Source organism: Malurus melanocephalus, unplaced genomic scaffold (assembly GCF_030028575.1).
Source record: "Malurus melanocephalus ecotype Western Australia unplaced genomic scaffold, MMel_1.1 scaffold_259, whole genome shotgun sequence".
In the NCBI taxonomy this organism is placed as follows: Eukaryota; Metazoa; Chordata; class Aves; order Passeriformes; family Maluridae; genus Malurus; species Malurus melanocephalus.
Window position 1 is genome coordinate 742061 of NW_026623491.1, and position 15287 is coordinate 757347.

The 15287-nt window shown below is 49.3% G+C and overlaps 2 protein-coding genes across 2 annotated transcripts; one reads left to right on the plus strand and one right to left on the minus strand.

Annotated features, from left to right (window-relative positions):
* The first annotated feature begins 770 nt into the window (after positions 1-770).
* Positions 771-6319, plus strand: LOC130579199 (homeobox protein NANOG-like). Its single transcript, XM_057375825.1, has 4 exons — positions 771-1447; positions 3185-3459; positions 4788-4877; positions 5301-6319. The coding sequence occupies exons 1-4, from the start codon at positions 1189-1191 to the stop codon at positions 5649-5651; spliced, it is 975 nt and encodes a 324-aa protein (XP_057231808.1). The 5' UTR covers positions 771-1188; the 3' UTR covers positions 5652-6319.
* A 4872-nt stretch (positions 6320-11191) lies between these two features.
* On the minus strand, positions 11192-14658 carry LOC130579214 (homeobox protein NANOG-like). Its single transcript, XM_057375845.1, has 4 exons — positions 14463-14658; positions 13740-14014; positions 12490-12579; positions 11192-12096 (listed from the first exon to the last, which is right to left on the minus strand). Exons 1-4 carry the CDS (start codon positions 14656-14658, stop codon positions 11686-11688), a joined length of 972 nt encoding a protein of 323 aa, XP_057231828.1. The 3' UTR covers positions 11192-11685.
* Positions 14659-15287: the final 629 nt, after the last annotated feature.

Sequence of the window (15287 nt, forward strand, 5' to 3'; positions counted from 1 at the left end):
TTTGAAAGGCCATAGGCAAGCAAATCTGTTAGCCGTGGGCTTTACACAGGCTAGATCTTTTCCTAGCTCCAYAGTGAAAATGTCTCTGCTGGCTGTCCCCCTGGAGACCAGCCAGCTGAGGTTTCTGAGCCTGCTCTGCAAAGTGAGATCTGGTGTTGATGTGACTTGCCCAGCGTTTCCGAGTTTGCTCTGGCACAGGCTTATTGAAGATGGGCCAAACACATTTTCAGCTGGCTCCCTTGAATGCCTGTGTGCAGGAAATGCCTTCTCAGTCTCAAAAAACAACCCAAAGTGTATTCTGGCCCCCAGCTCTAATTGTTACTCCCCCTGTTCCACCTCTGACATCTGCACCAAGAGTGTGGGAAGTGCTGCCAGGTCAGTAGGGGGTGTGTGTGGGCCTTGGCAGGGTGTCAGTGTGACACAGGCCACAAAGCAAAGGTAGTGTGACACAGGCCACAAAACAAAGGTAGTGTGACACAGGCCACAAAGCAAAGGTAGTGTGACACAGGCCACAAAGCAAAGGTAGTGTGACACAGGCCACAAAGCAAAGGTAGTGTGACACAGGCCACAAAACAAAGGTAGTGTGACACAGGCCACAAAACAAAGGTAGTGTGACACAGGCCACAAAGCAAAGGTCCCAGAGCCCTCCCCACGACCTCAGGCCGGGCTGTGGGTTTGGCCGGCATGGCACAGAGCAGTTCAGCACCAGCTTTTACCTCCTGTGCACGGCCCTGTGGTGGAGACCGGCTGKGTTGTTCTCCCAATGCAGTGAACAGCTGTCTGGTACAGGACATCCGCGCTCACCGGGATTGGAGGCACGACACGCTCAGCAGAGCCCAAAGAAAGCAAGCGGGAGTTGTCCTGGGGCTCTGGATCAGCCCCTGCTCAGGTGTGACCRAGGAACCTGCCGAACGGGAGGAATTCAGATGGGACATATTTCAGCCCTGATGCCATGTGCTACTCACCCTGCCCCCTGCCCTGTCCCCACCCCACCCATCAGCCTCTTTAACATGACAAAGAGCCTGGAGGAGCGGGCCACGGGGAATATTGCAGTCCCAGGCAGGGAATGGCCGGCTATAAAGGCCTGCCTGCGCTTCGGGGCTGCCTCAGCCCACTGCTGAGACCTGTCCCCCAAGAGAAGGTGACATCTGTTGTGAGGTGGGGGATCCAGCCCTTCGGCTGCTCCCCATGTGCGCACACTTGGCGCTGCCCCCGTACCAGGCGTACCCCGGCGGGCCTGGCATGGGGTACCTGGAGTTTTACTGGAACGCGGTGGGTGAGGCGGGACAAGGACAAGGACAAGGACAAGGACAAGGACAAGGACAAGGACAAGGACAAGGACAAGGACAAGGACAAGGACAAGGACAGGCCCCCACAGCAGCCGGGCCGGCGGGAGCAACCGTGGCCAGGCACTCTCCGGAGGCGGGAGGGAAGAGGCTCACAGCAGGTAAGGCCTTTCAGCTAAATCCGGGAGCTGATCCCCTGGATACCTGTGCTCCCATGTCAGCTCAAATGGCTTTGAGCACATTTTTCTCTCTCCTTGCCTTGGTTTCCTAGTGTGTGACCTAGGAAGACTGCAGTGTGGTAGRCAAGGTGGATGGGAGACCTTGGCCACCCTCACCACTTTTCCATGCTACTTTTGTTTGGTGACTGCCACCCGCTTCCCTAAACCTCAGCAGAGCCTGCCAGAGTTAAGGCACTGTCAGGTCTGTGCTCCAGGCTGAAGGGCAGCGTGACAACTTGGCCTCATGGAAGTTCACGATTCTTGGGGCAGGAATGTCTGGGCTTCATTTTAGTTAAATGCTATGGAGCTATGTGTGCTATGGAGAGAAACAGAYCCTGGAGATACTTCTTGTGGCATCCCTTATCCCCTTACAAACTCCTTGTGCCTTTTATGTGCTTATTAAACATGAGCCAAGGCCTGCTCTGAATCACTGCGTGCTGGGAGATCTGCTCTTTTAACTTTATCTAAATTGTTATCATTGCTTCTTTCAGTTTGCCATTTTCCTCTATTTCCCCCTCTGCTTTCTGTTTTCGTTGCTTTGCCTTTCCCATTTTACCAAAAAGTCCCAGGTCCTTCCGCAGTGGCATTTTCTGTTCCTGCCATTCTCTCCCACTCCAGTGAGGGGCAATAGAAGAGCTGATGAAAGCAGGTTTTCGCCCAGTCTCACATTATGGTCAGCAGGGCAACGCTCAAGCAAGGTAAATGGGTGGGAGGAGAGCCAGGTTTTGGGGTGCCACTTTCAAGCTGTCATTTGCTACAGAAAGCTACAGGCTCAGGCAGAGTGACTGACTGGCTTCTTGGCATGTGGTTACCTGCCATGTGGTTTGGAGAAAGGCTTGGGTTCTCTGCACACTGCCTGCCCCACAAAGRCAGCAGGCATATGGACTCCCCCCACTGGCCCTGGTACATAGACTGAAACCCCATCTTCAAACACTCTCCTCTGTTGTGGCCTACAGATGTCTGGGGCTTGTGGAAGTAGGTCTGTCACAGGCTTCCCTGTTCATGTCTGTTGCACTGTTTGTGTTTCATGCTTCCTCTCTTCTTAACCCTCTTGTAATGGGAGAGAGAGTGCTTTTGCCCTGAACTTGGTAAATTACATGGGGGGTTGGGATGACAAGCTGAGCAGGAACGTGGGGGCTTTAGCTCTGCAGTGTCTTGCTGTGGTCCCTGTCTAATAGGAGACTTTCCTGTTTTCCCAGCCCACATTACCAGCATGCTTATTTCCTGCCTATAAGGTTTTTACCGTACAGTCTCCAGGAGCCAAGCATCCTGTGATCCCTCGCCAAGTTTTAGCTTCCCATGCAGCCAGTTCATGGATGTTCAGCTTCCTCAAGGTTCTGTGATCTAGCCCCATGCACAGAACATGGCGGAGGATAGTTCACTGAAACAACGTGCACCGCTCTCTTGCACCACTCCCTGCCCTGACTTTTCTGCCTGGCAAAAGGGGGCCATGAGAATCCCGGAGGGAATTGAGCTGGGAAGCTGCTCACTCTCAATGTGCTTGTCTGTGCTCACAGATCCATGAAGAAAGGATGGTCACACAAGCTTTAGCTTCAAAAAGGCTCCTTTTTGGTAGGCAAGGAGCTATATAGCAGGCAAGGAGCATGCTCATGCTRTGTCTCGTATATCTTTGCTATGCTATGTCTTGTATACCTTTTCTCATTGTCTTTTTATTTATAGAAGTATCCCCAGCTTCGTCCAGTTCTGGGAATTTCAGCCAATTCACACCAGATTCAGCCACCAGTCCACATTCATCATCCTCATCCCCACAGCCTACAGCTAAGTCTCAGAAGGGCAGAGAATATGGCGTGGAGGGGATGAGGAAGACCAAGAGCCGCACAGCTTTCTCCAAGGAGCAGCTGCAAACCCTKCACCAGCGTTTCCAGAGCCAGAAGTACCTCAGTCCCCAGCAGATCCGGGAGCTGGCTGTTGCCCTGGGGCTCACCTACAAGCAGGTGAACATGGAGACTTTGACCCACAGTATATCGATCTTACAGTGGCTGAATGGTCACATAAGGAACTGGCAGGATGAGTCCCCAGCAGGGACAGAGGCAAAGGTGCCAGCTAACAGCTGCTCCCCTGCTTATTCATGTCCAAAGATCAGAAGTACTTTTGTGGATAGAGGGGTCAGTGGCACCTCATTTGGGCCTCCCGAGTCAGGGGTCAGTTAAGCCAGTTAAGTTCTGTTGCCAACACTCTTGTAGTAGAATTGCAAACCCAGTGATGAATATTTTATTTGCCACAAAAGTCTTTACCCTGGGCTTGACAGTACTTCACAGATTTTTCCATGCACTGTGAACGTCACAAAATCCCTGGCATGCATCAGTTCTCTGAATCACAGCTCTGAAATGTGCTGAAAGCTCTTGCTAGTGCCTCCCAGGGCTTATCTTGTCCAGTGTTTAATAATGTTCCACACTCAGCACTGCCTGGCTGCTTGACACCTGCTCCCTCCTCCAGGTGGGTGCTGCCAGGTTTACACATCACTGCCCTTCAGGGTCCCTGCTGATCTCCACTAGGTTGGGTGTAGTGAAATGATGCTGCCTCAAATTATGCCTTCCTGCAGCGGGGGGGCTGGGCAACGGAGCACAAGAGCTTACAGTTACAAATCCAAAATCTGCCTGGAATTTGGATCTCGGGGCTGGGCATGATGCCCTGGATGCCCTGGGACTCAAAAAGTTGTGTGTGCATTCTAAGAGCACGCATATAGCACACATTAAACTGGTTCTGTCAGGAACAAGACAGGTGGGACAGTCTGCTCTTCCCTTCAATCCACATCCCTGCAAAGGCTGCTTTCACAGCACAGACACAGCCCGGGGGGGAAATGGCCCTGGAATTTGCCTCAGCAAGGGGCTTTGAATTTAGGAACTGCTGGGTACAAGGTCCAAGTCTGTCCCTTCTCTGTTCACAAGTATGCAGAAACAGCGTTTTAGAAGTTTGCCTGTAGTGCAGGGGGCTTGTACAAGTGTGGGTGGATCTGATTTATACCAGTCATTCACCTCCGTGATTGGAATGAGTCGCTTTGTCACAACTATTACTGTCTCTTGACACAGAGCCACCCCCTCCCCCATCACACAGTTGCACTAGCCACCTGCTGAGGCTGCTAGACAGACCTCTCCCCTTGGCAGCAACCCCCAGGAGTTCTTAAAGGCTTTTATCTGTTGCTGCCCGTATATCTTTGCCATCTGCTCACTCCCCCTTTGGTTTTTCCTGCTTGTGAATTTGGTAATATTTGTTCTTCCCTCTCCTTTGCTGACATTTTCTTTGCTCTCCCTTCCTCACCCAGGTGAAGACTTGGTTCCAGAACCGGAGGATGAAGCTGAAAAGGTGCCAGAAGCACAGCCTGTGGAGTGAACGGGCTCAGTGCCTCACACAAGTAAGAACACAGTACATGGTTCATCACGGCTCTTCTGTCTGGGGCAATCAGTCCTGTATTTCCTCCACAGGGGTAATTTAAGCATACGAGTGTCAGGTACTCAGCCTCCTGGTTTGCTCAGCACAGAGGCACAGACTTGGCATGAGCCTCCATGTACTGTGGGAAGCCCAGTAGTRGGCTGACTATGCCACAGAAACGTTTTCAGGGAAAAGGTGTTTTCCTATGTACATATAAATATATATATGTGATTGTGTATCCACCCCTGATCTATGGGGATGGACATAGTTATTCTTACCCTCCATTGCCATTGCTGTTGGTCAAGAGACAATGTGAACTGTGAAGGGACAGAGCCCCAGTACATGTCAGGCCTACAAACACCAATGGAGAAGCTATGTGTTCTGACTCACTGCCTTTCCCTTTCAGAGTGGCTTCCAGACCGGTACTTACCTGGATATGCACCCCAAATTCCACCAGGGCTACCCCATCACTGCAGCTGGCAACATGCAAACCATGCCTGCCCCCTGTCAGCACTATGGAGCAGGGCAGAACTCTTACACAATCATGACCAGCGARGATGGAGGAGTCTTTGGCAAAGGAGGGGGGACCTGCAGTGTCCAGCAGACAGTGGGCTTCATTGCCCAGCACAAAGTAGACTTTTACCACAGCTATCCTGGAAGTGTTGAATATCCAGGTGATGGCTGTAATTTTCACCACTCAGCCACTGTGGGGGCTTCTTTCCCAACCACCGCTGGCCATCATCTTTATCATTCCTAAGCACTGTTGATATGAGGTACTTGGGCAACCAGGAATCAAACCTTATTCTCATCTCTCCCTTTGTTATTCATGCGCCATCCAACTCAGGGACACTTTGTAGCTAGAACCTTATTTTGGCATCCAAATATGTGCGTGCAGACACACAGACGTGCGGAGACCTGTTTGCCCAGCTACACACACACACACGTGCACACACACACACACTCCTTCCTTGATTGACACAGACAAACAAGCTCCCTTATAGCAAAACCCAAGATCTAGCTACCCTGGATCTTCTAAATTATGGATCTAAATTATGCCCTGGATCTTCTAAATTATGGATCTTGTAACTTGTCTGAGAGGAAGTACAGATTCCTTTGGGGATCTCGTTTCTATGTATCACTATACAGTTGTGTGTGCCTAACACATGAAGCCATGGGCTCTATGGAGAAGTGCTGGTTCTGTACTTTTATCTGAAGTTGGAGAAGTTATTGCCACGTGCCAGTTATCCATCCGAGGTGTAGACCATCAGTTCTGTATATCAGCCATGAGGTGAAGTGATGAAGTGTCTAATGAAGGAAGATGTGACAAGCAGTTTGCAGAAAGGCTGGTAAGATGACCTTATAAGCCCTTCCTTCTAGTCTGTATCTTGATGTGCCTCCCCTTGGGAATACCTAACAGTGCATTCAATTTGTCAAATAAAAAAAAAATTAAGATGCATTGTGTATTTTCCTGTATCTCTTATTTTCCCACTGCAACAGAGCACTGCAATATAAGAACCAGATGGAATATAAATAGCCATAGCAACCGTATGCCATTGTTATTTGATGTTGAAACTATAAACAGAGATTTTTCTGTGTTGTTAGTGGATCAGCTTCATGACTCTTGGCAATTCCAGATATGTCTAGTCAAAGAAACAGGTGAGTAACTATCACCTACCTCAAGAATTTCCCCTACCCATCCATATTGAATACTGGGACTGTCATGGAGGTACTGTGATGTCTAAGCTTAAGACTATCTAAGTCTAAATACCTAAAACCAGATGTGTGTGGCAAAATATGTGTAATAAGAAGCCTCCACTTCCCTGCGTCACATGATTTCTATCACTCTTTGATGATGATAATGAATTTCTCTTAATGTAATTAAGTAGCTGCCATGCTTAAAAAATACAGGCATATAATGAAGGCAATGATTTCTATGACTGGAATAATAAGAGGCATGGTCTTCTGTTGGCAAAGCTGATTTATGTCCCTGTACCTCACAGCTGATTTTTCTCTCCCCTACTCCCTCATGCAGATTCTCTTTGACCCTACTGTAAACTGTATGGTGTGCTGACTTTGGCTGGGTTAGTTAATTTTCTTTCAGAGCTCTAGGATGGGGCTGTTTTGGGTTTGTGCTGAGAACAGGGTTGATAATACAAAGATTTTTCATTACCACAGAGCAGGGCTTGCACAGTGTCAAGGCCTTTTCTGCCTCTTGTTATCTGCCTGACAGCAAAAAGGCTGGGGGTGCACAGGGAGTTAGGAGACACAGCTGGGACGGCGGACCCCGACTGAGCAAATGGACATTCCACAGCATTTGGCTTGTGCTCGGCGTAGAAAGCTGGGGGAAGGAAGAGGGGGACATCCGGAGTGATGGCGTTTAGTCTTTCTAAGTAACTTACACGGGATGAGGTCTGCCTGGAGGTGGCCTGCCCATGGGAGGGGGTGAATTCATTCCTTCCTTTGCTTTGTGTGTGWGGCTTTGCTTCAACTATTAAACTATTTTTATTTTAGCCCAYGAGTTTTCTCGCTTTTACTCCTCTGATTCGCTTCCCCATACCAGTGGTGGGGAATGATCAAGTGTGTGGCTGCTTGGTGCTTAKTTGCTGCCTGGCATTGAACCACAATGTGTGTTCAGCATGATTTGGGGAAGGATAAGGCCTTTGGGATGGTGAGTCATAGAACCTTGGCACAGCCCCATCCTTTCTCCCTACAGCCAGCAAGTGGCTAACATTGGGAAAGACTGCTGGAACCATCAGAGGGGTGGGGAGCAGTTAAGTCAAACTGAAAAGGTGCTGGCTAACATTGGAGGGTGGACAACAATAGCAACAATTATCAGGGCTCTCACACCAGTATGAGGATATTTTTCAGTTCTTCTCCAGCCATTAGTGGTGTTTACTTACCTGAATATCTTTTAAARCCTCTCCATGCCAGCTCATCAAAGGCAGCTGTAGGTGAAAAAGCTTGGGACTGATCCTCACTAATAATTCTCTGGGAAAGGAGTCACATGTCATGTCCTGCTCCTTCAGAGATGCTTTAGGACAGGCATGCTCTTACTGTGAAAGCTCTAGGGCTGGCTTTCAGAAAGCTGCTGTCTTAAAAGCAGCAGTTGTGGTTTCCCTGCTACTGACTTTCAGCAAAGTAGTGCTAATTAACACTACCAAATCCTGCTGTTTCCTCAGGAGCCTCAGAGAAATTTTTYAGAGGTCATCATTTAAAGACAGATGGAGCCCAAAAGCCTACACAAATTCCAACAGGCAAGTGAGCAGCTTCAGGAAGGGAGGTCACTGATGTCTGCAGTGAGGAGCTGCCTTCCCAACGTCCTGTGTAAATGCAGCAGGAATGCAGCTCCTGTTAAGAGGGAGTCCCTCAGCCCCAGCCAGCCAGAGGGACAATGGGGACTTGGTTTCTTTTCTGGTCTTCCTCTAGTATCTAAGCAATGAATGACTTCGATAGATCTTGGGGCTCGCCCAAAGAAGAAGTCACAATGTTGTAATTTGTAAAAGATTTAATGGCTTGCACACTGCCCAGCTGCTAGAGAGCAGATGGACTTTCATCACATGTGAGAAATTAACTCTCTCGCCTGGCTCTGAATGAGATTCACAGATCAGGGCTTACACACAAGTGGACTCTTTCCCTTTATTCGAATAATGTTGCAGGACTCCCGTGTCTCCTTTATGGACACTGGCTCTTTGTAGTGTGATTTTCCATACAAGGGTTGTGGTTTCTTGTGCTTGTTTTTTCCTTCTTTTTTTTTTTTCTGTTTAAGTTTCTTGAGTTGGAGTCCTTCATGCTGCATGACTATTCAGTATCAGCCAATATGCTGCTGCCCTCTGATGACGGGCCAAGCAAGAGACACKTGGCAACACTTGACTGAAAATTTCCGAAACCCTGTTAGCTCAGCCTTCCAGTCATGCGGTGTCRTTAGATAACAAAATATTTACATATGCCTGTAGGGAAGAGCGTATTAAAGCAAGATCATGACTTTTATCTGTACTAGAAAAAACTGGGGCTGTGAAACCTTGCTCGTGGGTCATTCAGAGGAAACATGTAGCTTGYAAAACGTTACTGCAGGCCACATTGACATGGAGAGCAAGGAATGGTTTCTTGCACCATTCTGCCTACTTGGTATTTTGCCTGTGGGRCAGCAGGAACCCAGTGAACTACAGCATAAAACCCTGGGCTACAGAATCAGAACTAGATCAAATTTATTCTGTTTAGGTGGGATCCTCTGCATCACTGGAAGTACATCTGCAGCTTTGACAATGGAGTTGTCATKAACAGCTGCAGTTTTATCACTGCAGAGACCCCAAATGTGCAATGCATTCGCACAAGCTGCAATACATATGAAGAGCTCCAAATTAGCTTACATTTGATCCTAAAAAGGTTTGCTGGCAAGTCAAATCATGTTTGCAGTGTGTAGAAATCACTGCTACACAGCAGTCACGAGAAGCAGCAGTCCCACCAGAGGTGGTGTGTCCTAGCAGAAAGAGCTGTTGCTGTCGTGCAGTTAGTTCCTCTGAGGAACTGACACAAACACTCTTGCAAGTATGAGGCAGGAGGCATCTGCACGTTCACTGGTTTTGTAGTGCCCAAATACCTGTGCCGTTGTTTCACGTGGTGATGTGATTCAGGCATGTCAAAGTAACAGAAAAAGATCACCAGCTCTGGGGAAAGGCTGAGTACTGTTTAATTCCACCGTCTCTACAAACACTTCCTGAGCTACTAGCAGTCCTTTCCAGTCTACCTTCCAAAACTCCAACAGCTGCTCCACATGCTTCCTCCAGCTACATATGCTTGCCAAACCTGCACAACCCAGGCTGAACAACCAGGGGAACCACACAGCCATCAGGGAACAGTCAATTTCCACTGAACACTCCCACAGTTCATGGAGTAGCACAAACCACAACATGCAGAGCAATCATTTTCAGCCCCAGGGCTGTTTTAGCAACACTATGTTTCTGTAGAAGGACACCTCCCTGTAGAGTTCTAGCTATAATCTCCTTATCCCTGGAGCAGAAACATGGAAACAAAACATACCCACGAAACACAGGTAAGCTGCAGCAGACATGCTCTGCAATCATTCTTCAAAGGTCTGTATACCTTGTTTATTTCTTTAAAATTAAAGATTGCATCTTGAAAAAACACGCAAAACATAAGCTACTAATTTTAAAGCTGAAGGACATGGCATAGTATGACTTTTATAGGTGTGTTCACTTTATTTTTTCAAGGCAATTATTGAAATTAATATTATTGCTACAGAATCACCCAGAATTCATACACACTGATATTGAGACATGAGGCTCCTGCCAAGATGAGAAAGTATGTCTGTCCTATAATACAGAAAACGATATGAACCTGGCATTTCCCTCTCTTCTGGGCCAGATTTAACTTTTTCTGCTGTTTTAAGGTTTACAGCCCTGACATGCATTTGTCCTCTACACAGGCTCAAGCCTCCACTCTTCTCTCCTTCCTGTACCTATTGCACCTCACCTTGGGAGCAGAGGATTGCAGTGTTACAGAAGGAGAGGGTGCATGCTTTGGTGCACAAGCAGGCTCTGTTTGGTGAAGGACCTGTAGCAGTTCGAGCCTGTGCAGTCAGCTGCCAGTTCAGCTAATTGTGTTCGGTGGGAGTACCCGCTGAATTACACATAATCTCTGCTAGAGTATGACTCGTAATGGCAACTTGGTTCCGGTTTTGTTTCAGTGCTGGAGGCGGGAGATACAGTTACTTACCCACAGTCTCCTATTGCTATTTGAGGTCAGCACAAGAAACCCAAAAATTAATTAAGGGTTCCAGACCTTCAATTGTGACCTTCTGGAGAACACAGAAAAACACAAAGTCTACGGGACACTTTATTTTGCTCCGTCATTATTGTTCAATACTTTTTTTTTTTTCTTTGAGGCATTGCTGTTTAAGGACTACTATAAGCATGTTACAGGGCTGCATATCACTTCAAGCCAGCAGCTTGTCCAGCTGCCTAGTCCTGGAGGCTCCCCCRCCCTCCTTGCATTAGGAAACACACCTGCATATTAAAAACAGGTGATAGATATCTGTGACTTAATCCTTTTAAACAATTGCTTGATCCCATCCCTGGGAGAAACACAGTAGGGTTAGTTTTTCCCTCCCTCTCCTCAGTACTGCAGGTCTAACCTGGGTAGAATAACCATTCTTGTAGCAGGCTGTTGTAATGCAAGCCGGTGACACTGTTAAGCGTTAAAATAAATTTATTTTTAATTCAAACAACTTTGTAAGAACATTAAGAACATTGAACATTAAGTAATAAAAGACAACATGCACATAACATTAAATATGCTTGGTAACACTGCAAAAAACGCAACAACAAAGAACACCACACTTTATGAAAAACAATTCTGCAACAACAAATATTCACCTCCTTTGCAGTGGAACCTCTGCTGCAAGACACACAGGGCAAGGATCAGAGATCACCTGCTAAAGAAGCAGCAAAAGAAGGTGAAACTCGAACAACAAAGAGACTTTAACAACTTCTGCTGCTCACAGCTGTGACATTGCACACTGGCCTCAATGAATGAGGTTCCATCTCACGGATACCCGAAGCATCTTTGCCAAGGGTTAGCTGTGAACAGACAGGCACACTTAAACAGAAAACTAGCCCCAGGCAGCAGGGTGCTGAGCCACTCTCGAGGTTAAAACAAGAGTAGTGGAGGAGGGGCAGAAAAACGAATAGAATCTGTATGTCCCTGAGTCAAGACCCTGGAAATACCACGGGCGAGCACAAGACATGGGGAAAAAAAATGCTTAAATGTGAGGCTCAAAAGCCACTCTGGGTCCCCATGGGATGCCAAGCTACCTGGCATTGATTCTGTATAGGAGAGCTCGGGAAGGGTGTGCCACTGTCAGAGGTGCTCTGGAAGTTGAAGGTACCTTCTACTTCCACGCTGATGTAATCTGTACTGTCAAAGTAGCTGTGATATAAGTTCATTTGCTGGTTTAATAAACCCATGGTTTGCTGGTTATTGCAGCTTGTCCCACCTTTTTCAAAGAGCACCTCATCCTCCACAGACATGAATGAGTACAGGTTCTGCCCATTCCCGTAAGTCTGTCCGCTGCCATAACACTGGTGCATGGTGGGCACAGCCTGAAGGTTTCTGTCGGCGCCGACAGGGAAGCCCTGGTGAAACGTGGGTGCTATATCCAGGTAGGCAGCCTGATGAACCCCATGCTAGAAGAGACAAAGAAAGTCGTTCAGTAATGCACAGAACCATACCAATGGCCCATTCGTGACCATGGATCCTCATTCCTCCCCCAGCCCTTCCTCCAAGCCGAACAATAGGGYCTTTTTCACACCCTTTCTCCTCCCAATAGTCCAGTAATAGCAGAGATGACTGCCTCTTCATTTAGTAATCTGCTCAATGAGCACTCAAGGTGTCTAGGAACACCACGCTGGGGAGAAAACCAGCTTAAAAGAGATATTTTGTAAACCCTGTTATGAGAAAAACAGCTGGCTTGGTAATATTGAGTCCTGCGCAGTTCGAATTAGTAGGCTGCCCATGAAACACTTCTCCCCGCAGCTTGGAGGAGCCATGAACTGGTGGTGATGGGGAATTCTACTCACCTGTGATAGATACATCCCTTTTTCCATCCACTGGCTTTCCTTTTGGCAACGCTTAAATTTCATCCGTTGATTCTGAAACCATGTTTTCACCTAAGTGATGTAGAAAAGAACATAAGAAATTACAAATTAATTTTCAGACCTTACTACACACATTTTTCTGCTAGTATTCAGTTTCTGCTTGGCTTCTAATACTGTAAATAATTACAGCAGCTAACAGCGTGCAGCAGATGCAGGTAGCTGTGAAATCAGAGCTCAGACATGAAAATTAACATTCCTACTCCTTTCTGACTTTAAAAACCCTACCTAATACACCAGCCAAAGGAAATACAGAATTCAGCATGTACAGTACCATCTCACTGCTGTGCCAAGATCAGGACCTCAGGAGTGAGTCGTTCTGTACAGAAAATCCCGCTATGAAAAGCCAGTGTCCATAAAGGAGGCAGAGGAGTCCTGTGACTTYATTSGAATGGAGGGCGAGAGAATCCACTGGGACACACATGCGCCCGCGGGGCTTTTTCTCTCAAGGTTTCAGAGGGCACAGCCTCCTTTAATCATAAACTCCCAGCTATATATTGTCCTCTTCCTTTCCCCACTGGCTGGGGACAATAGAGCTTCCCCGAACCCCTTGCCACACACACCCCCATCCCCCTTGAACCCGTCGTTTTCTCCTGAAGTTCAGAAACTCAGGCTTGTGCAGACCTATTTGTTTCAGGAGTCAAACTGTCTGGGCTCTGGAACAAAACTGCTGCTTACAGTGGGTAGAGACATTAAGACCCATTTCAAAGATGTTAACACCCATACCCTCGTCCAWGGAATTATTTGTGAAGACATTAGCACGTCTTTCCTACAAGTTCCTTTGGTCAGACACAGGCAGCTGGTGGGGCAAGGACCCTTTCTCAAGGGAGACCAACGTGCCACTCTAAGAAAGGTATTTCACATAGCAGTGCAGGTAACTGACTTACAACAGAGACAACACGTCCATGCAGAACAGTAACCTGACTCTGCATAGCTCTGCTTTGCTGCTCTGCAGGCCCTTTCAAACACCTGCATGGAGTGGGTGGATAGTGCTGGAACCAAACATAAGAAGACTGAGTCATAAATTTTCACACCCTCTGCTGTCACGTAAGCCGTATCACGAACAAGATAATGAAAGAAACTTATCTTTGGGGTCTAAGGGGAAAAAAACCCCAACAACTAACCAACCACAAAAAAAAACCCCAACTCAGCTGCGCTCAGAGCAAGATGTTCACCTGTTTGTAGGTGAGGTCAAGCGCAGCAGCCAGCTCCCGGATCTGCTGGGGGCTGAGGTACTTCTGGCTCTGGAAGCGCTGGTGTAGGGCYTTCAGCTGATCCTGCGAGAAGGCTGTGCGGCTCTTGCCCGACTTCACCACACCCTTGCCTTGAGCCTTGACCTTCTGCGAAGAGGCGGGGGCGGGCAGGCTCAGTGCTGCGGTGGGGCTCGTGGCGGAGTCGGGGGTGTAGTACTGGGTGAGCGTCCCAGAGCTGGAAGAAGCTGGAGAATCAACTGAGGAGAAAAAAAAAAAAAATTACCTGCAGTGAGCAGAATTAGGCAGGGAAGATGCAAGAACCTCTAAAGTCCAGATTCTCGGGAGAATTTGGGATTGCGAGTGCCCTGGCAGCGCTCAGGGGCTCTGCATCCGTGGGCAGTGCAGCGCGGGAGGTGGGCACAGGCAGCCTCGTGGCAGCGGARCGGAGGCGCCTCTCTGTTCGCCCCTTTGGCCCGTCCCGTGTGGGCAGAGCAGAGCGGCCAGGCCGGGCCGCCGGCAGCAGCGCTCCGCTCCCGCCACCCTCCCCCGCTCCAGCGGAACCGCCGACGGAACCGCGGCCACCGCAGCCTCGCCCGGGCCGGGGCCACTCTGCCCGCAGCCYGGCATCGGCCCCGGACGGACACACAGGGTACGGCCATTGCCAGCCCAGGGCAGCCCGATCGYTCGGCCCGGCCGGCCGCCTACCTGAGGGACTGGGCGTCTTGTTCGCGGGCAAGGGGAGGATGTCCGGCGCCGGAGCCTCCTCGGCGGGCCCGCCGTCCATGCTGCCTGCGGAGAACCAGTAGTAGTCGCCATACCTGGCCGCACCGGGGTAGGACGTGTAGGACGGCGTGGCCAGGTGGGCGCTCATGGCCGGGCCGGGTCCCCCAGCCCCGAGCATGAGGCGATGTGGYTGTCGAGGCTGCCGGCGGCCCGCGGACAGCAATCCATCGGGCCGAGGTGGGGGGGATGCTTTAAGTCCTCCCCGGCCTGCCCTTGGCTGGAAGGTATTGTCACGGCCATTGTCATGTTAAAAGTTGATTGATTGGTGAGGAGGGACTTCGAGGGTGTTCGGGGGGAGGGAYGGGACACCAGCCCGCGCTGTCCAAATCGGCTTCTAGGTGCCACGGTGGGGATGAGCACATCCCTCCCTGCTGGGGGTGCGAGGGAGACTCTTGCTCGCCCCTCGGGGCAGCAGACCTGAGCAAAGTCGCGTGGTGAGTTGAGCAGGGGATGGCAGACACCTCCCCACCCCCACATTTCACACTCTTTCCCCTCACAGGTCCCACCCAAATAGAAATAATGGACCCGGAGCCCGCCGCAGGGCATGCAGAGACTTTGTGCGTCTGCATTGCAGATCGCAACCATCATTGCAAAAAGATAAGCCCTCCACCTCTCCGCAAGTGATCCAGACGGGGGGCAGGGAGATGGCCCTGCGGAGCCATGTCTCTATGGCGGGGAAGAGGGCTCAAAGAAAGTCAGGTTGCTTCTCCCAGCGGCTAGCCCAAGGCTGAGTCAGACAGTCCTGTT